Raw genomic sequence first — 21,406 nt, 5'->3', positions numbered from 1 at the left:
TAGCCCATTCAACCATACGTTTTATGCAGAAGTACAGGGAATATAGGGTCTGATGATGTGTAATAAATTGTGTATAATTGTAGAATGGAAATGTCCAGTGTCTGATGAAGAGGTGCCCGCCACTACAGTGTTCCAGCCCTAACCTGCTGCCTGGAGACTGCTGCCCCCAGTGTCCTGGTAAGGAATTACAAATCAGATAACAAGCTTATTGAGTACCCATTATCAATAAGCTTTAGGCTTATCAAGCCTGATATCGAGCATAGCGGCCCAGGACATCATGTTTAAACTATCAAGATAAGACACAATCACGGCGGCGAGTGGGCGGCGGTGGCTCAGGGGTAGAGTGCCTGGATGTGAACCGCAAGGTTGCCAGTTCGAACCCGGGCTCCCCCAGAGTTACTGTCGAAGTGTCCTTGAGCAAGACACTGAACCCCTAATTGCTCCCGATGTGCTAGTTGGTGCCTTGCATGGTTTCCGCTGCCATCGGTGTGTGAATGGGTGAATGTAATGCACAATCTATGTAAAGCGCCTTGGATAAAGGCGCTATATAAATGCACCATTTACCATTTACAATCAAGAAAAAAATGTAATCATCCGTGCTGTCACAAACATGTCAGTCATGTCACCCAGGCAGATGCGTGCACGCGAGGTCGAGGTCGTGGTTATATAGGAGGAAGAATTTTGTCATACAACTTACAAGTGTAACTAGTAATTGTTAACTCTTTTACCAAACGCCCAAACACGCTCCACACCGAGATCGCCTTTTGATGCCTTTTTTAATATAAATTGATTATGGTCCACAACTCTATGGGCTCATAACACTGAATTTACTGAAAAACTCAACACTGAAAAATATGGGAACGCAGTATTTAGAATCCGAATATCTTGTACACTGGACATATCAAACGGTGTCCAACAGCTAAGCTTGGAATAAGACAATGTGTTTTAGTTGGAAATAACATATGGGTCCATTTGGTTGCATTTGTACTACAATCTCAGAGCAGGGCTCATTGCCATGCTAGCTTTTGGTGGACATTTTTGTCAAAAATGAAAAACTTATCAGAAACAGAAACACATAAAGAGTTGGCCTGTAGGACCATAACAGGTCTGTAACTCTGAGAGTGTACACATGTAATCAAATGGATTTCCATTTGGTTCCATTTGTGCAGTCTCAGAGTTATGGGGGTCTTTACAGATGAGAACCACTCGTACTAGTTGGACTCAGACCGACAGCCTACCCCAAAACCTACCCTAACCCTAACCACAAGCATATAATATGGCACAACGCATGTTAGACAAACATTGTCGGGACTCAGCGACGGGTGATTTCCGCATGTCGGACCTTTGGTGTGTCGGATCTGTGTGTGTGTCCCCAAAAGACGAGTGTTTTCGATGAATCTATCATGGTTAAAATGGAGGTTGAAGTTACAGTGGGTTTGTATGGGAAGGGGGTGGGTACAGCTAAGATGAATATCAAATATCTAAATACTGAATCGAGCAACTTAAAAACTGTCTGGGGCGTTCACATGAGCCTGAGTAGACGATAAAATGACCGAAATGTTTTTGGTAAGTAAATGTACTTAGTTACTTTCCACCACTGTTCAGAAAGCTTTATTTTGTATCGTGCCAGCACCTCCTTTGGACTGCGTGTTCGGACAGCAACCCTACAGACACACAGAGCGTTTCTACGACCCGGCGGACGCCTGTCGCTCGTGTCTCTGCTCCAATGGGACGGTTCACTGCCAACGCAAGCCCTGCCCACACGCTCACTGCTCGCACCCCATCACGCAGCAGTGCTGCCGGACCTGCGAAGGTACAACTTCCCCCTTCTTATTTTATTCATATACGCACGCACACCACGCACACACACACAATGTAACATTTTGATGATGAATTCTCAGCACTGCTCTCGCTCATGTTTTCAATAATAATTATAATTCGCTCAAATTATTTTACGTTCCTTACCATTCTGGACACGTCTTGTGAATATCTTTCACTCTGCCACCAGGCTGTCTGTATGAGGGCCGGGAGCGAGCTAGTGGGGAGACCTGGGATGACAGGTCAGACCCGTGTGGAGTGTGTGTGTGCCGCGAGGGCACCGTCACATGTGAGCGCAAGCGATGTCCCCCAGCCAACTGCCAATACCCTGTCCAGAGAAAATGCTGCATGACCTGCGATGGTGAGTGAGTGGGTGGGACAGCATTAGTAGCTTCTAGCCATACATACAGTAGGTTTAGGCCCCACTGGTGCACTTTGGTGCACTGTAATGATCAAATGATCACATTCACCAGCTAATGATAACATTGTACTGATCACTGTAATGATCAAATGATCACATTCACATTCAAGTCTCTGAGACTCTGTCTCACTCTCTCCAATTGTCGCCCTCTCTCTCTGTCACCCTCTCTCTGTCTCTCTGTCACCCTCTCTCTGTCTGTCACTCTCTCTCTCTCTCTCTCTCTCTCTCTCTCTCTCTCTCTCTCTCTCCCCCCCCCCCTCCCCCTCTGTAGGTTGCATGTATGATGGCCGAGAGCATCCCGACGGCTTTGAGTTTGCCAGCGATGCAGATCCGTGCAGCGTGTGCACGTGTTACGGCGGGGAGGTGGTGTGCACGCGGCTGCCGTGTTACCAAGACTGCACACACGCTTACACCCTGCCCGGACAGTGCTGTGGAGAATGCAACCGTATGTGCATGTTATCACATATCACTGCATGAACCGCATTACGTTGATTTTGAGTGGTGCCTCCGCTCCATTATGCAGCTATGTGTGTCCCTATGTCCACGTACGTACGTGTCTCTGTGTCCGTCCGAGCACGGAAAGCTGCAACACAGTAATTCTGTCATTTATCGATCGTTTCGGACGTGGGAAGGCTCGCCGGAACCGGGCCGGCCCCCTGGGTGCATTCCTGGGGGCTGGATCTTCCGGGGATCCCACACGCTAACTCTGTCATTTCGTTTTGTTATTAATTCATGAAAAGTATGTTGTGAAATAATACTAATGAAAAACCAAATGTAGGAAAACAAAGGGGAATGTGTCCGTGACCCACTGTTTGGGAAACATTTGGATCCACAAGCTTAATGAACTTTTAGATTGGCTATTTTCAACTTCATCTTACCATAAAGTATAAAATATTGCTTTAGTGGCAAAAACTTTCTGAGATTATGATGCTAAATCATAGATGTGTCATAAGCACTACTTTCCTATTCACAGTAACGACATCGATGACGCTTATTACCTTTAACAAATATAGAATATAGAACAATGCGTTATGGAGGCCCCCCATGATAGAATAGATTGATTATGTCTGCATAGAACGCCACCATTAAATTCAATGTTAAGTTTGTTAACCGTCTTATTTTGATTGCCGTTTCTCTCCGAGAGAAACAGGAAGTGGAAAATTGCTATGTAACAAGTCCAGCGAATGCTATTTAATTCACCCAAAATATAGCCTACTGTACATTGTGTAACCGGCGATCGTTTATAGAAATGAGCCACAAATCAAGCTTGTTTTGATCAAAAACGCAGGCTGAAAGTGAAAGAAGAATCTGAGATACAGTAAATATCTGCCTTGAAAAACCCAAAAGTCCACGTCTAACCATGTATGAACTAGTTTGTTGTATAACTATAACAATGTTCTGTTGTGCCTTCGTTGTTTTTTCTGCATTGGTTATGTAACCGTGTCTTCATGTCACACTGTAGGTTGTTTCCATAACAATGTCGTTTTCACCAATGGACAGTCCTTCCCTGACCCAAGTAACCCCTGCTCTGAGTGTACCTGCCAGGTAGCATGCATGCGCACGCACACACACACACACACACACACACACACACACACATACTGTACACATACACGTACACATACACATACACATACACATACACATACACATACACACAAACACACTTACGTCAGTTGGTCGATCTTGAAGATGACGTTGCTCCAAATACAATTTAGGAGTTGATTATTGTGGTTGTGTCTGTCGCCTGTGCATAGCCAGGTGGCTGATGCGTGATCCGCAGACTTTGTCACAGGTGGGGCAGGGGAAGGCAGTAGTGGTGGTCGGTGGTCTGCTTTGGCACAGTGGTGCCTCTGTGCACACCGCTGTACTCTCCCTGTACTGATCCCCCATGGTGACAGGTAGAGCTACAGGTGTGGCGATCAACAGCTAGGGACTTTAATGTGGTTCTTGAACCACTTTTCTGGACCCCAGCAGACCTTTGAACCATCTAGAAGCTGGCAGGGGGGGAGACGGTGGGCTTGCATACGGATCACATGCCCGACCCTTTTGGCCAGGGAGAGCTGTGATGCTGGGTGAAGTCAAGCGGAATCTTGAAGGCATTGGCCTCTGATTGGTCTACCGAACGTCCCCTTCCCCGTTTTGCTTCCGCTATGCTTCGCAAGAAATGTCGGGAAAGCTTGCCAATGCAATTACGTATCGCCATCGCCTCCCGTTGCCTCCATGTTGCCTTCCGTTGAGATACAGACGCCCCAGAGCCGGAAGAGGCGTCTACCTTTATATGTCTATGCTGTAGAGACTGTGTATGTGCCTCTGGTAGTGTCCAGGTTTCCGAGCTGTAGAGCAATGTGGAGAGGCAAAGACTGCCTTATACACAGCTGCCTTAGTCAATATAGTGACTAGTGATTAGTGAAGATGGTGAGGTTCCTGTTCTGGAAAACCCTGGACCTTAGCCTTCCAAAGGCAGCAGAGGCCATGCCTGTACGTCATCGTCTAGGTGCAGGATGGTGTAAGAGTGCTGCCGAGGCAGGTAAAGTGGCTAATGAGTGCCCGTCAAGGGTGAAGATAGGCGTGTTTGGCTGGGGAGTAAACTCCTGCACGAGTATTTGTGTTTTTGGTAGTTAGTGGCTTGGAGGTGACGGATGTTAACTCATTCTTTGGTAAAGGCGACATTGGGCGACAATTTTTAATAGTCACAGATCACCTAGGACGACATTGAATGAGCTATTTGTGTTATAATGCATCCAGCATCGCTGTGTTGTGATGTCATTCAATATTTTGCTTCCGTCCACAGTAATCTTAGTGACGATCACACACACACACACACACACACACACACACACACACACACACACACACACACACAGGAGCACAGTGTGCCATGCAAAGTACGTACTCAATGTCTTTCCCTGCAGAGTGGCTCAGTGAGATGTTTGAAGAAACGGTGTCCTCCAGCCCTCTGTCCGCATGCTGTCACCGACCCCTGTGGCTGCCCTGTCTGTGAAGGTATAGACCACCATCATGTACTGTCTGTGAAGGTATAGACCACCATCATGTACTGTCTGTGAAGGTATAGACCACCATCATGTACTGTCTGTGAAGGTATAGACTACCATCATGTACTGTCTGTGAAGGTATAGACTACCATCATGTACTGTCTGTGAAGGTATAGACCACCATCATGTACTGTCTGTGAAGGTATAGACCACCATCATGTACTGTCTGTGAAGGTATAGACCACCATCATGTACTGTCTGTGAAGGTATAGACCACCATCATGTACTGTCTGTGAAGGTATAGACTACCATCATGTACTGTCTGTGAAGGTATAGACTACCATCATGTACTGTCTGTGAAGGTATAGACCACCATCATGTACTGTCTGTGAAGGTATAGACTACCATCATGTACTGTCTGTGAAGGTATAGACTACCATCATGTACTGTCTGTGAAGGTATAGACCACCATCATGTACTGTCTGTGAAGGTATAGACTACCATCATGTACTGTCTGTGAAGGTATAGACCACCATCATGTACTGTCTGTGAAGGTATAGACTACCATCATGTACTGTCTGTGAAGGTATAGACCACCATCATGTACTGTCTGTGAAGGTATAGACTACCATCATGTACTGTCTGTGAAGGTATAGACTACCATCATGTACTGTCTGTGAAGGTATAGACTACCATCATGTACTGTCTGTGAAGGTATAGACTACCATCATGTACTGTCTGTGAAGGTATAGACCACCATCATGTACTGTCTGTGAAGGTATAGACCACCATCATGTACTGTCTGTGAAGGTATAGACCACCATCATGTACTGTCTGTGAAGGTATAGACTACCATCATGTACTGTCTGTGAAGGTATAGACTACCATCATGTACTGTCTGTGAAGGTATAGACTACCATCATGTACTGTCTGTGAAGGTATAGACTACCATCATGTACTGTCTGTGAAGGTATAGACTACCATCATGTACTGTCTGTGAAGGTATAGACTACCATCATGTACTGTCTGTGAAGGTATAGACCACCATCATGTACTGTCTGTGAAGGTATAGACCACCATCATGTACTGTCTGTGAAGGTATAGACCACCATCATGTACTGTCTGTGAAGGTATAGACTACCATCATGTACTGTCTGTGAAGGTATAGACTACCATCATGTACTGTCTGTGAAGGTATAGACTACCATCATGTACTTAAGCAATATTACACGAGAGGGTGTTGTTTAACGTGATTATTGCCACGACAGTGATGCGGTAAGGAACGAGACGAAGTCGAGTTCCGCAAGCATAGAAACCGTTTCAACCAATCAGATTGCTTCCTCTTAACGACCTGTTGTAGAATGCAAAATACAAACCGAGAAGTGGGTGGGTGACTGAAAGAAAATACTTGTCTCCCCCCCCCACATCTAGGTTGTCTCTTGGACGGTGCGACCTATGTTGATGGACAGGTCCTTCAAAGAAGCGGATGTCAGGAATGCAGATGTTCGGTGAGTTTGGATTCAAGTCAGTGATTGCATAGATTGCATAGCAGCCAGTATATCTTCTATAGAAGAATCTCTTGTACTGAGAATAGCCGATCTACAAGCTCACAACACGTCTAAAATATAACACCTCTTTGCAAATGTACACATCCCACAAAATGCACTGAGAGACATGACAAATAGAACTGGCCAGCTGGTCAGTAAACTCACACTCCACACGAGATATACTCTTCCTTCCATATGGCGAAGGGGGGCTGGGGGTCCCAATTGTAGAGTGGATTTATGCAACAACAAGGCTAACCCACCTACTACACATGCTCAATAATGATGATGGCACACTGTCAGAGAACTGGCCAGGGCATCACTCGTACTGGACCTGCGCAGGAGGAAGGTCCTGTCTACATGTCTAAGTGTCCTTGGGCAAGACATTGAACCCCACATTGCTCCCGATGTGCTGTTTGGTACCTTGCATGGCTTCCGCCGCAATCTGTGTATGAATGTGTGTGTGAATGGGTGAATGTAATGCACTATGTAAAGCGCCTTGGATAAAGGCGCTATATACAGTAAATGCACCATTTACCATTTAGTGGAGGCTACTCTCACCTACCAGGGAGGGGACACTTGACTAGACTACAGGTAGAACCCAAACAGCATTGGCATGGACTTTGGCTGCAGGGAATGTTGGCCTGTGTTGATTCAGCTGATCACTGTTTCACATTTGATGTACACAAATGCTGCTATTGGGGAGGATGTTTTAAAATTAGTATTACTATGGTAAGTATTACTAATTTATATTACCAACAACGTGCAATCTGTCAATCTGGTATGACAGCCACACTCCACTAAGTATAAACCATCATGATTCTGAACAATACCTGGAATCCTATGAACAATTATTTTTGTATATTGCTCGCCATGACCTAGTGACCTATAGTGACCTAGTGTCTGATGCAGTTTGAAAATATATTCCAACCAGTGCAGCAATGTATAAACATTGAAGAGTGTTACCGGATTGGTTCAGTTGTGCATGCGATGTCTTTGCTAACATCACAAATAGAGCGTTGCAGTCCCGCCCCCTCGAGAGACCCGAAAAATAAATCCCCGTTCATTTTCCTCGTACACTTTTCGGAAAGTATTTATTTAAAGACGTTTACGCCACGGACAAAGCCAACTCTTGTCGTGACAAATAATGACAATAAACACAATGTTTTGGGCCAAACAAAGAATTAGAAAGTAGAAAAAAACGGCAGGTTACAACACATTTATTTGGTTGTTTTTCTTCTCTGTAATTATTTGTTTGGTCCAAAATATTGTGTTTGTTGTCATGATTTGTCACAAGAGTTGGCTTTGTACGACGCTTAAAATGTCTTTAAATAATTACGTTTCGAAATGTCTATGGGAAAAATGCATTGGGAACTATTTCCTGGGCCTGGCGTCGTTATGAAAGGGGGCGGGACTGCGACGCTCTATATACACCGGATGTTGTTTTTGTTGACACCAGCCACAAGGAAGTCCTGATTTAGGAGGTGGGCTGTGTCTTTGATTTGTACATGGACCAGGCATTCAGTACCAACCATTACTTGTAATCATAACAAACCTCAGGTATCGATGTAGGTTCGTCATACTGATATTTGGAAGCCTGGGCCATGTACATAAACTGACCACGAGTGGCCTGACAATAGCTGGCTGACAAAGAGCAAATTAAGTCAAACAACTTGCCAAATACTGCTCTGTTTCAGCTGTTCTTTATAGGCATTTTGTCTGTGTGGAGAAGGTCCTTAGGTGCCCATGAACTCTCAACCCCGTTACATTTGTTTCCCTGTAAAATGAATTGTAATTTGCGGATTAAAAAAAAGAACTAAAGTGTGTGTGTGTGTGTGTGTGTGTGTGTGTGTGTGTGTGTGTGTGTGTGTGTGTGTGCGCGCGCAGAGAGGTGAAGTGGTGTGTGTCCAGCAGAGGTGTCCCACCGTAGCCTGTCCTCACCCGGCATTGGATGGCTGTGCGTGCGCCGTGTGCGACGGATGCCGCTTTAACGGGCGAGACTGCATCAACGGAGATCGCTTCACACATCCGGCAGACCACTGTCAGCTCTGCTCCTGCCTGGTACTCACGCTAACCCTAATAATAATAATTAATTATTTATCTCCCATGTCCGTATATATACGTACCCTCCAACTAGGGGACAGTATTTGCTAAGTCCATATACAGACCCCAACGTATAACCCAAAGTATATACAACGTGTATATAATGGTTGAGCCCCACTGCAGTTTTTAACGTTGATCCTCCATCACCACCAGCTATTGGACGTTAAATCTGATGTCTGTTTACCTCGTTGTGTGCGCTAATGCTAATGATAGTAAAGTGTGTGTATGAGGCTGGCGGGGGTGGAATCTCCTTCTCTTAAAGTGAACGCTGATGGGGGCACAGGTTAACTACATTCATGCTAACAGCTGGCACAGAAAGAATTACCGGTAGGTACTTTTACTTTACTGGAGTATTTACAATTTTCGATTTTACGCCAAATATTGTACTTGTACTATGGCTGTTTGAAAATTAATAATAATAATAATAATAATAATAATAATTATTTTGGAAAATAACCTCCTGGAGGAGGAGACAAAAAAATCTAAAATATTGTTTTTACAAATAAATGAAAACGGTAAATGAAAAAACACGACCTCCTCACGTATTAATTAGAAGGACAATATCAGTCACCAGAAAAAAAGGACGGGTGTTTTAAATTACAATGGGCTTGTATAGGAAGGGGGCGAGGCAGCTAAAATTATTATCAAATATCTAAATACTGAATCGAGCAACTTAAAAACAGTCTGAGGTGTTCACATAAGTCTGAATAGATGATAAAATGACAAAAAGTTTTTGTTGTAGTGAAATATCTATATACTAAAAATGTTGGTACTTTTTCCACTTGATTGTGTGTGCGTGCGTGCAGAACGGCGGTGTGGTATGTGTGCCAGCACCCTGCCCGGCTGTGTCGTGCACGCGTCCCGTGACCCCACGAGGCGAGTGCTGTCCCGTTTGCACGGGGGTGTGTCTGCATCAGGGGATCGAGCACGAGTCTGGCTCCTCCTTCAGCCCGCCCACTGACCCCTGCTCCACCTGCAGCTGTCTGGTCAGTCTCTCACGCACACACACACACACACACACACACACACACACACGCAAGCACACGCAAGCACACACACACAGACTCCTCACCGGAGGATCAGATGGTGTTGTGCAAATGATCACATAAAACATACAAAACTGTACTTTTGTAACCTATTTTTTCACAACTGGCATCACTTTGTGTATTGGCCATTGTAAAACAAAAGAGTTGCCATATAGCAATGACACGTCTTTAATGCTGTGCCATTTTTGCCTTGTTAGACATTAGACAGTGTTTGTTTTGTGTTTTTATGTGACCACATTTTGTCTATATCCTTTAAGGTCATGGTTGATTCGTTTGCTTGTCATTTTCCTCCCCACCACCACCACCTTGCTATATCATATCCCCTCTCCTCTCCCATTCCCGTTTCCCCTTTATCTTGTCCACACCCGGTTTGTCCGCCACGTGCCTCGTTTTGGTCATTCTAGAACAGTGGTTCCCAAACCTTTTAGCCCGTGACCCAAAAGAGAAATTAGATGTTTGCCCGCGACCCAAACTAGTGAAAAATCGTCTATTTTCACTACTAATTAATGGAATTTAATTCGAGGAGGACACATAAACATGTGTCCTCGACCCACCCACATGTGGGTCCCAACCCAGTGTTTGTGAAACCCTGTCCTACAACTTGTCCCCCTGTCCTCTTCCCTCCCTGTCTGGTCAGAACGAGGTGGCGACGTGTCACAAGAGGCCGTGTCCGCGCCAGTGTTCCCATCCTGTACCTTCGGACGCCTGCTGCCCCGCGTGCGACGCCTGCCTGTACGAGGGCGTGGTCCACGCTCACAGACGCACCTTCAGTCCCTCGTCTAACGCCTGCCAGCGCTGCACCTGTGTCAGGGGCACCGTTACCTGCGTGCCCCTCGCCTGCCCAGCGACACCCTGTTCGCGACCAGTCACTCAGGCGGGACAGTGCTGTCCTCAGTGCACAGGTAGAGCTGGGATTTCCAGAATATACCCTGTGCACCCGTGTGTATCATATTAAAGATGGAGTGCTGTGGTTTTTGTACCTTTTCTGTTTTGTATGTGTCTATGGAGTTAACATTACTCTAATAGACCCCCAGGTGTGGGAGAGATATTTTCAAATGGCCGAAATGTATATAGCGCTGAAGTGATTTTTGTAATAATAATCCAAATCCACAAAGTAACTAGTAACTAAAGTTTTCAAATAAATGTTGCCGAATAAAAGTACAATATTTGCTTACTAAATGTAGGAATACTCAAGTACAAATTCCTCAAAATTAAACTAAGTAAATCTACTTCCCAGTCTCACCACTGGTATAAATGCATTGTCGGAAACCTCTTACACCAAAGGGCAGCTGATGCTAATGCTTAATCCTACTCTCTGTCAGCAGGATCTGTTTTAGTACATGTGCCACGTATCCAACATGACAATGTCCAAGGTAAAAAAAAGCTTCTGGGGCTTGTCATGGGGAATATTAACCCATTTTGGGCGGGAACCCCTTTTGGTGTTAGCATTATGTTATGCTTTAGCTATAGAAAAATAGCAGATCTGACCTGGCCCCAGGCTTCACACTCAGCACAGGCCTCCTGGCCCCAGGCTTCACACTCAGCACAGGCCTCCTGGCCCCAGGCTTCACACTCAGCACAGGCCTCCTGGCCCCAGGCTTCACACTCAGCACAGGCCTCCTGGCCCCAGGCTTCACACTCCTCAGGCTCCTAAAGCACCCAGAGCACCAATTAGCCTATGTCTTGAATGGTCATATATTCTATGTACACGTTAGACAACATGGGAAAAAAGACTTTGGAATAGGTGTTGACTACATCCTAATGACGGCAACAGAAGCTTGTGACAATCATTATTTTTTAACAGATTGGTATTCTACAAATCTGAGTTCAAGGCATTTAACCAACTGTTTTATGAAAAACATAACAAAAACAGGTCATTTCTGTGTAATGATGAATAGGAGTTTCTCTCTCTTTCTCTCTCTCTCTCTCTCTCTCTCTCTCTCTCTCTCTGCTTCATTCTTTCTCTCAGTGTGTATGCTGGAGGCACAGGAGTACAGTGAGGGACAGACATGGACCCTTAGTTCCAACCACTGCTCTACATGCATCTGTCAGGTCTGACTCTCCACAGCTGTTCAAATCTCTCTTTTTTCCCCCCTTCTCCACAAGCTGAACTGAGACATGTGCGACTGTGTGTGATCTCTCCAGGCAGGAGAGGCCCGCTGTGCATCTCCAGAGTGCCCCATGCTGACGTGTTTGCACCAGGTGACCGATCACGGAGCATGCTGTCCCCGCTGTAGAGGTTAGTCTGATCATTCTGAAAGAACTGACTGAATGAATATGTTATTAGCAGGTTTGTTAACAGTACAGGTAGTACAGTCAAAGGTTATGCTAAAAGGATAACACAAAAAGCCCCAGCTTTGTTTCGATTGTGGTCCATTTAATGGAATTACATGACGGCTTGTAAAATATATATTTTGGAGCCTGAAAACAAATTATTATTATTTTAATCATTCTCAATTTTGTGTATGTTTTGTATAGCATTTTTAGATATTACGTTTATTAGTGCTTTTATACTTTTATAGTGTGCAACATTTTGCAGAAAAGTAGAGCAATTTCTTCTAGAATGTACAGTCCTGCGGTTTGTTTCAGGCTGCGTGTATGGAGGAGAGGAGCATGCGGAGGGCAGCAGTTGGTTTGCAGACTCCACTCCCTGCATGTCATGCATGTGTGTGGACGGAGTGACCACCTGCTCAGAGGTCCGCTGCCTGTCTCCCTGTATCAACACCATCAATGTACCTGGGGAGTGCTGCCCTGTCTGTGCAGGTAATATAAGCTTGACTTAACGATGACTTGTGTAATAATTCATAATTCAGCTAAAGGCCTGGTTTGTCAACATCACTTTGTTGCTGTCAGGTATAATCCTTGTATCTCCATATTTCACATTTTCATGTTTTTATTAATTTTTTCAAAAAATAATGCCTTTCTTCATCATGCAAAAGTATAGTGAAAATGGCAGATCTATAAACGTACAATGTCTTGCGATGCTATTTTCATTTAAAATAGTTTTCTCAAATAATAACGGTTTTGGACCACCCGACAGCAACAACTTACTTGGTTGGAATAAAAATCATTCTTAAAATGATTATTATTCATCTCCTGAATAATTTGTACTGCAGGTTGCTTAAAAAGCCTCTTTTGCACTGTAGTCGATGGACTTCCAAAGCACTTTGTGGTGGAGTTTGTGGTGTGTGTCTGCGTGCGTGAGCGAGCGTGCTTGACCAGACTCTGTATTCGAGGGTTGTTTTCTGTGTGTGTGCTTGACCAGACTGTGTATTCGAGGGTTGTTTTCTGTGTGTGTGCTTGACCAGACTGTGTATTCGAGGGGAGAGTGTACGGTCCCAGAGACAGTTTCCAGCCAGCTGACGACCCATGTCAGATCTGTACCTGTGAGGTATGATACGATCATTTCACTTATGTATCTATCGGTCCATCCATCCATCCATCCATCCATCCATCCATCCACTGTATATGTACTCTTTTGTGACTTATAATATCTAGTTTTATAGATTTTTCAGTGTCAGACTTAAATCACTTCAAAGCATCTGTTGTCATTGTAATATTTATAATTTACTTTTATTACAAAAGTGTATAGTTCATCAAACCATGTCAGAACATGTTTAAATATTTGCAATGAGGGAGGGTGTCTGTCTGTCTGTCTGTCTGTCTGTCTGTCTGTCTGTCTGTCTGTCTGTCTGTCTGTCTGTCTGTCTGTCTGTCTGTCAGTCAGTCATAACTATCTCAATGATACTGTACCTGTATGTGATAAGTTGAAGCTCAGTGTTGAGCTACACAGCGCAACTAGTTTAATGTAGTGTGTATTTCATTCAGTACAGTGTTTGTGTGTGCGTGTGCGTGTGTGTGTGTGTGTGCCTCCGCCCCCCAGGTGATGCCAGATGGACAGCAGCACCTGAGGTGCTACCTTAAGCAGTGTCCCAGTCTGGTGGACTGTCCCAAGAACAACATCCTCTTCTCGGGACCAGATTCCTGCTGTCCCGTCTGCGCTCGTCAGTACAACTTTGAAATGTCTTTCACATCCATAGTTCTTTGCTTATGTTAGATCATAAGTTCTGATTGTGGCGGATGTACTTGTGATGTGTGTTGTATGCTTGTTGTGTAGAGCCTCTCAGTAACTGCACGGCCACGCTGATTGGTAACGAGGTATTGGCTACCGATGACCCCTGCTTCACCTGCCAGTGCAAGGTACTTTATTTGATTTACTTCTATTTCGTCCCTGCTGACCGCCAGAGGCGGTGCTTTAAGCACTGAATACGTCCCTTCGCGCATGCGCAGTCGAGTATTTTATACCAACAATGTCAATTTTGACCCCGTGATGACCCCCGGAGTAGTCTATATCTTCCGGCAGTCACCTGGGGCTCAGTCCCTAATTTCTTCTCGCTTGCGCAAGTTGTACACAGTACAGAGTTCTACAGCAGAATTAAACTGCATTGTTACAGAACTATTGAGTCGCTGGTAGTCCCGTGACCATTATTGGTCGGAGTAGCGACGCGTGCGTTCGCCCTCCAGGAGCTGCGACTCTTATTATCGACTTTACATCTTCTTTTCCCCGTGGGAACGAACTAACAAAGGTAAGCAAACAACCCCTGTGCGCATAGGCTGCGTGCGCGCTGCTTCCCTGCCACACACACGGTTGCGTGCTACGATCGGTGACCTGATAGCGTCCCGTTCAGCACTGGTCAAAGCTGAACGGATAAGTTCGGGTCTCTTTGCCAGCTTACACTGTTTGATTCCCATGCATGAATTTAATTGAATTGTATGCTATGCTGCAGTGCTAGTGACGGCAAGCATAGCGCTGCCCGCTCCCAGCACGTCAGTCGACATTGCTTATTGTTTATTGTTTATTTTTCTGTTTAGCCCGTGTCTGCGACGCGGCACGCCGCAGCACGGTGCAACTCGAGTAACACTCATTCTGTGTACTGCAGTGTACTTATTTAATGCTATACTATTAAGCTTATAGTTTAAATTTGGCGTATCTTGGAGGGTACTTCAGTAACCCCGGCTATGTGAATTAGCTTGACTGATTTGGTCGTCACTGTTTTCAAGAGTGTACTTTAATTTCGGCATAGAGTCACTGCCTCTTTATCGGTTGTTGTTTGTTAAATTAGATATATGTAACTATATATTATATTATTATTATATACTATATATAATTATATATTATATATATTATATTATTATTATATACTATATATAATTATATATTATATATACTGTTCTATCGCTGTTAAAGCACCCCTTAGCCGGCATAGGTGGCGTGCGCGCCCCCTTCCTCCAGCTAAGCGGCCTTTAGCACAGCCAACAGTAGCCTCTGCTGGCACAGGCAGCGTCCGCGCTCCCTCCCTCCAGCATACGGCTCCACCCCTAGCAACCACTAGCGTCCGCGCTCTGGGCTACATCTGCGGGTTACCGATGGACGAACCCCGCCACCACCTGTGCACCTCCTGCCAGGCTCCTCTGCGGCCAGAGGATGGGCATGACCTCTGCCCTGGGTGTCTTGGCCCCCCGTCTCACCAGCCTACGGGCGGTGCACATACCAGGGGAGCGGAACCACCTCGCAGACTTCCTCTCCCGCCAGAAGCCCCCGTCAGGGGAATGGCGCCTCCATCCGGATGTGGTTCACACCATCTGGGCCCGCTTCAGGAGAGCATAGGTGGACCTCTTCGCTTCAGGGGAGTCAACCCACTGCCCTCGCTGGTTTTCCCTAGCGGAAACCGTCAGTCCTCTAGGCCTGGACGCACTGGCGCACCCCTGGCCACAGGAGCTGCTCTATGCATTTCCACCACTTCCTCTGGTACGTACAGTTCTCCAGAGGGTCGTACAGGAGGGTCACACCATCCTGCTGGTGGCCCCTTTCTGGCCAGGGAGGACATGGTTCCCCCTGCTCCACAGCCTCTGTCACGGAGCGCCTTGGCGCCTCCCCGACAGGAGGGACCTACTGTCGCAGCTGGGAGGACGGATCTGGCACCCATGCCCACAACGCCTCCAGCTGTGCGTCTGGCCGCTCAGGGGCCGGAGCCACTGCTGAGCAGCCCGGTGAGACACACCATACTGAACGCCAGAGCGCCGTCCACCAGGCTACAGTACGACAACAGGTGGAAGCTGTTTTCCAGCTGGTGTAGGGATCTGGGCGAAGACCCAGTACACTGCCCTGTACCCAAAATCCTGGAGTTCCTGCAATACCTACTAGGTAAGGGCCGGTCCCCCTCTACCTTGAAGGTTTACGTGGCAGCAATATCCTGCCGCCATGAGGCAATTAACGACCGCACAGTAGGGAGCCACAACCTGGTGTCCCTCTTCCTGAGAGGGGCTCAGAGGTTGCATCCCCCGAGAGCTCCGAGAGCTCCGTCATGGGACCTTAACCGGGTACTGGACGCCCTGTGCGGGCCTCCCTTCGAACCCTTGGCACAGGCCGAGCTGAAGTGGGCGTCATACAAGACATCCCTTCTCCTGGCCATTACATCGGCAAAGCGCGTCAGTGAACTGCACGCTCTGTCAGTCAGTGAACCATGTCTGAGGTGGAACGCAGACGGCTCGGGGGTCACGCTGTGGCCAAACATAGCATTCCTCCCGAAGGTGCTGTCGCAGGCTCACCTCAACCGGCCTATCAGGCTGGCTCGATTTAACCCCCCACCTGGGGAGGTGACAGACAAACTGGAGCTGTTGTGCCCAGTCCGGGCTCTGAGAGCCTACATTGAAGCTACTGAACGCATCAGGCGGGCAGAGCAGCTATTTCTTTGCCATGGTGGTGTGAACAAAGGCGGCGCTCTCTCCAAGCAGCGCCTGTCCCACTGGATTGTAGACACAATCAGCCACGCCTATGAGGTAAGTAACCTCCCCGTACCATCAGGGGTACGGTGCCACTCTCTTGTGCGGTGCACTTTCTCAAGATTCTACAGGGTGAATGTGGCCACTCCCCACCCATTGGACGTGGTCCTCTTCCCCGAATCCTCCGGTTCTACCCTTTGAGGTTTGACTTGGCTGGTATAAGTCATTCAGTGCTTAAAGCACCGCCTCTGGCGGTCAGCAGGGACGAAATAGAACGATAGTTACGTATGTAACTACGGTTCTATGAGTCCCGAATGACCGCCAGAGGCACTCTTGTCACTCAGAATCCTCGTGTTCTCGCGAGAAGATTCTGTAGGGACTGAGCCCCCCATTGTTGGTATAAAATACTCGACTGCGCATGCGCGAAGGGACGTATTCAGTGCTTAAAGCACCGCCTCTGGCGGACATTCGGGACTCATAGAACCGTAGTTACATACGTAACTATCGATTTACTTATAAATGATAAAACCTGTCTGTGATGAACAAATGCCCTAACTTGTAATGTGACATACAGTGCACAATGATCTTGGAAAGGATGGTCAATGCTGTTCCCACTCCTTTTGGTATAAGGGCCTCTCTCAAGAGTGTGACTTCACATTACATTGCCTAAGTCTGGAATAAGTCAGTTACTCCACGAACACAATCTGTGCTGGCACGAGAAAATCTCCTGAATAGCTACTGTACCCTGCTGTGCCATCCACGAGATGACGAGCTTTGATTAATAAGCATGAATTCAGCATTAAAAAAAAATAATTTACTCACGCTTAATACTCCTGTTTCTCTAAACTTTCACCGCGCTAAGAAAATTAATCCATCGCACATCGACCCACAGCCTAGAATGAGGATCTGGCTCAAATATGGAGGGCTATCACTTCCGGCTCGGGTGGAAGTGGTCTCTTCTTTTTGCGTTTTTCACGCAATTGCTTGGCACTGGCCTCACGATCCCTGCTAGGTCTCATAGTAAGTGCTCACTGCGTTCGCAATCACTGCGTTCGCAATGAAACCTAGCAGATCATGTCTTTGTGTCTGTCTGTGTGTCTGTCTGTCCCGCTTTTGTGCCCATATATGGAGCTGAGTGATTACGTCACCATGACTCAGCCATAACCATATAAGGACTCCCCAAAGCAGCTATACGTCCAAAACCCAAATATGTACGAGCTGCGTTCGCTTCCCGCGTTTGCGCGTCTTACTGGTTATTATGATCGGTTTGAAAAGTAGAAATATAGGCCTCCTTTTTATAGCTGCCTCCTTCCAATAAAAGCCTGGTATCCGAATCAGTTCAGTTGAGACAAATAAAAGCCCCGGATAATAAACCAGTAAGACGCGCAAACGCGGGAAGCGAACGCAGCTCGTACATATTTGGGTTTTTTTAAGATTTATTTTTAAGTTATTATTTTTTTAAGTTAAGTTATTTTTAAGTTAAGTTTTTAACTTAGCCATAACCATATAAGGAGTCCCCAAAGCAGCTATACGTCCAAATATGGAGTGTGTTGCATCAATCACAAACAAATCACTCAGCTCCATATATGGGCACAAAGGGGGGGCACACACACAGACAGACAGACAGACAGACAGACAGACATGATCTGCTAGGTCTCATAGTAAGTGCTCACTGCGTTCGCAATGGGATGATTGCGAACGCAGTGATTGCGAACGCAGTGAGCACTTACTATGAGACCTAGCAGATCATGTCTGTGTGTCTGTCTGTCAGTCCCGCTTTTGTGCCCATATATGGAGCTGAGTGATTTGTTTGTGATTGATGCAAGTGTCTGTCCCGCTGTTACGTCACCATGACTCAGCCATAACCATATAAGGAGTCCCCAAAGCAGCTATACGTCCAAAACCCAAATATTTACGAGCTGCGTTCGCTTCCCGCGTTTGCGCGTCTTACTGGTGTATGATAAGAAAGAGCACCCCTCACTACACACAAGTGTGTGTGTTTTGTTTTTCAACAGTTTTGTCTGTTTTTTGAAAAAGATATAAAAATGACTGAGGCCATTATTTTAAGAAGGTGACGCAATGTAAGGTGACGGTCCAGTGTAAGTATATGACTACAGTGTGTCAGTTATTTGTGTGTGCCTTGTAGGACCTGACATGGACCTGTCTGCATCAGAGCTGCCTGCCACTCACCTGTACCCCTAACGAACAGTTCACCCCACCAGACTCCTGCTGTCCCGTGTGCGAGGGTGAGATATCCGTACAGTACGGTACAGTATGGGACAGTATTTGCGAATGCAGTGAGCACTTACTATGAGACCTAGCAGATCATGTCTGTCTGTCTGTGTGTCTGTCTGTCTGTTCCGCTTTTGTGCCCATATATGGAGCTGAGTGATTTGTTTGTGATTGATGCAAGTGTCTGTCCCGCTGTTATGTCACCATGACTCAGCCATAACCATATAAGGAGTCCCCAAAGCTATACGTCCAAAACCCAAATATGTACGAGCTGCGTTCGCTTCCCGCGTTTGCGCGTCTTACTTGTGTACGGTACAGTAGAGTACAGAAGAGAAGAGAGCAGAACAGAGTAGAGTAGAGTGCGAGTACTGTACAGTACAGTAGAGTAGAGTAGAGTGTGAGTACAGTAGAGTAGAGTAGAGGATGAGCGGGCCGAAGGCCCGCAAAATTCTAGTCTCTATTATGGAATGATGAGACCAGGTGAGAGATAATTTTGCATGGAGAGATGTGTGCTAACAGTGTGGTTTGGTAGGACCAGGAGCACGGATAAACGGCCATGTGCTTGTGTACCCCTTATCTATTAGGTTAGAAGGATGTGTACCCCCTGTCTATTAGGGTAGAAGGATGTGTATACTTCATCAGTGGTTCTCAAAGTTGGGTCCGGGGACCGTAGCACTTGCACTAGCCTCGACGACATTACAGGCAAAGGCTAAACTTATGTAATTCAGATAAGCACATTATGTAGACATAGCACTCTATAGTACTATATACTCATAGTTTCATTGTACAGATATTCTACTGTTAGACGGATGTTAGGTTCTAGGGGGGTCCCCAGCAAAATGTGTTAACATAGCAGTGAAATCAGTTTAACCACTTTAACGCTATGTCCATCTTCAAGTTCACAACATGCTGCGTTATGAGCTTGTAGATCGGCTATTTTCCAAAAATCATTAAAGTAACACATAGATAAATGTGAACGTGAACATGTATTGTTTCAGAGTGTGTGATCGAGGGACAGGGGATGCGTGTGCCTAACGGGGCCAGCTGGACAGACAGTGATGATGACTGTGTCACCTGTACCTGTAATGTAAGTCCTCCTGCAACAGGTCAAATGAAAATGGTTTACTAACCCCATATAAAGTCAAAGAAATGATCTCATTCTACTGTTTGACTTTTTTTTAATTTTTTTATATATATATTTTTTTATCCCACGCTTTTCTAACCCATTTTTCACCCCTGTGTCAATTATCTAATGTGATCCTGGGCTCTACACACCCAACGCCAACCTAGTCCCCATATATGGGGGACATGGGGAGAGCAACGGACTTGAACTCATGCTTCCTTCATGCCTGAGTGTCCAAGTTGCTCCTTTACACCTGATAGGGGGGAGTTTCCCTGGTTGGACGTAGCGCGTGGAAGGAACACGTTATTCCAACCAGTTCCTTTCCCCTCCATTAGGCGCCCCGGTTGGCCAGGGGGAGGCAGTTTAGAGACCAGGATTACTGCATGTATTTTGTGAGGGTACCTACCCTAGGGGACACGGCGAGAACATGCAACATGTTTGACATTTTTCTCACACCTTACTGACAGGACACTGTATTTACTGACAGGAAGAGGACATTCTGACTGTATTTTTGGGCTGCAATAGGTTTGTTTATATTGGTAATGTTTGGATTGGAAGATTGGAGTAAAAAAAAGAGTATTTGGATTCCTAATGAAACAAGAAAGTTCTAAATAGCATGTTACATACATAACATGCATACAACTTAAACTCTTGTATGTGTTCACTGTTTGTATGTTAATATAAACCCAATTTATGTTCAAGGCAATCCTGGACATGACTTACCCTGTATGTGTCTTTTTAACAGCTGGGCCATATTGAGTGTACTATTGAGGAATGTTTGCCAGTGGTGTGCCAGGATAGCCAGTCACCAGTGAAGATTCCTGGGGAATGCTGCCATGAATGCCAAGGTATTACAGTCATCCAACAGGGTTTGGGGCCCTGGCAATGTATGTTAAGCAAGGGACAATGAATGGCTAGGTGGTCATTGTTGATAATATAATAATAATCACTGACAGGGTGATTAGCCAATCGCAATAATCACCCTGAAGGTTACCACATAGCCATTCATGACGCTTATTACATGGCTACTTTGAGGCAAATTAAATGTATCCAAAAGTGACAACAGAACAAAGTATTTCCTTGCTTATGATGAAAGTATTCCAAGTTGCCACCCCAGAGCGCAACAAAAGTCGCCTCAGGAAAACAAGGAGGTGAGTGTTGATCAAATGGAATACATTTTCGAGTAGGCTACTGCATCGTCTATTTCTCGCTTCAAATGTTTTCAAAAACATTCTTGAGATTGTAAATTACATTTTTGTTTACATGACAGTTTGTTTAAATGACTGTCATGTTGGATACAGCATAAAATCCAAGTAGTGCAGCCAGGTGCTCTGAGGCTT

General features: G+C 45.8%; 1 protein-coding gene across 1 annotated transcript in view; it reads left to right on the top strand.

Moving 5' to 3' along the window:
- Positions 1–21,406, top strand: part of kcp (kielin cysteine rich BMP regulator) — a 69,100-nt gene that overhangs the window by 36,069 nt on the left and 11,625 nt on the right. Inside the window, exons 21-39 of the mRNA XM_080761081.1 lie at positions 84–177; positions 1,631–1,813; positions 2,009–2,179; positions 2,511–2,684; positions 3,702–3,784; positions 5,155–5,245; positions 6,667–6,743; positions 8,667–8,840; positions 9,689–9,868; positions 10,566–10,830; positions 11,898–11,980; positions 12,074–12,167; positions 12,518–12,691; positions 13,237–13,319; positions 13,812–13,932; positions 14,046–14,128; positions 18,858–18,957; positions 19,942–20,030; positions 20,812–20,914. Of these exons, the coding sequence (XP_080617207.1) occupies positions 84–177; positions 1,631–1,813; positions 2,009–2,179; positions 2,511–2,684; positions 3,702–3,784; positions 5,155–5,245; positions 6,667–6,743; positions 8,667–8,840; positions 9,689–9,868; positions 10,566–10,830; positions 11,898–11,980; positions 12,074–12,167; positions 12,518–12,691; positions 13,237–13,319; positions 13,812–13,932; positions 14,046–14,128; positions 18,858–18,957; positions 19,942–20,030; positions 20,812–20,914 (2,422 nt within the window). The remainder of the gene's footprint in view (positions 1–83; positions 178–1,630; positions 1,814–2,008; positions 2,180–2,510; positions 2,685–3,701; positions 3,785–5,154; positions 5,246–6,666; positions 6,744–8,666; positions 8,841–9,688; positions 9,869–10,565; positions 10,831–11,897; positions 11,981–12,073; positions 12,168–12,517; positions 12,692–13,236; positions 13,320–13,811; positions 13,933–14,045; positions 14,129–18,857; positions 18,958–19,941; positions 20,031–20,811; positions 20,915–21,406) is intronic.

This window comes from Protomyctophum bolini (genome assembly GCF_963924005.1).
Source record: "Protomyctophum bolini genome assembly, chromosome: 4".
Taxonomy (NCBI): Eukaryota; Metazoa; Chordata; class Actinopteri; order Myctophiformes; family Myctophidae; genus Protomyctophum; species Protomyctophum bolini.
Note: the sequence above shows the minus strand (reverse complement) of the source record. Positions and strands in the feature narration are given on the sequence as shown.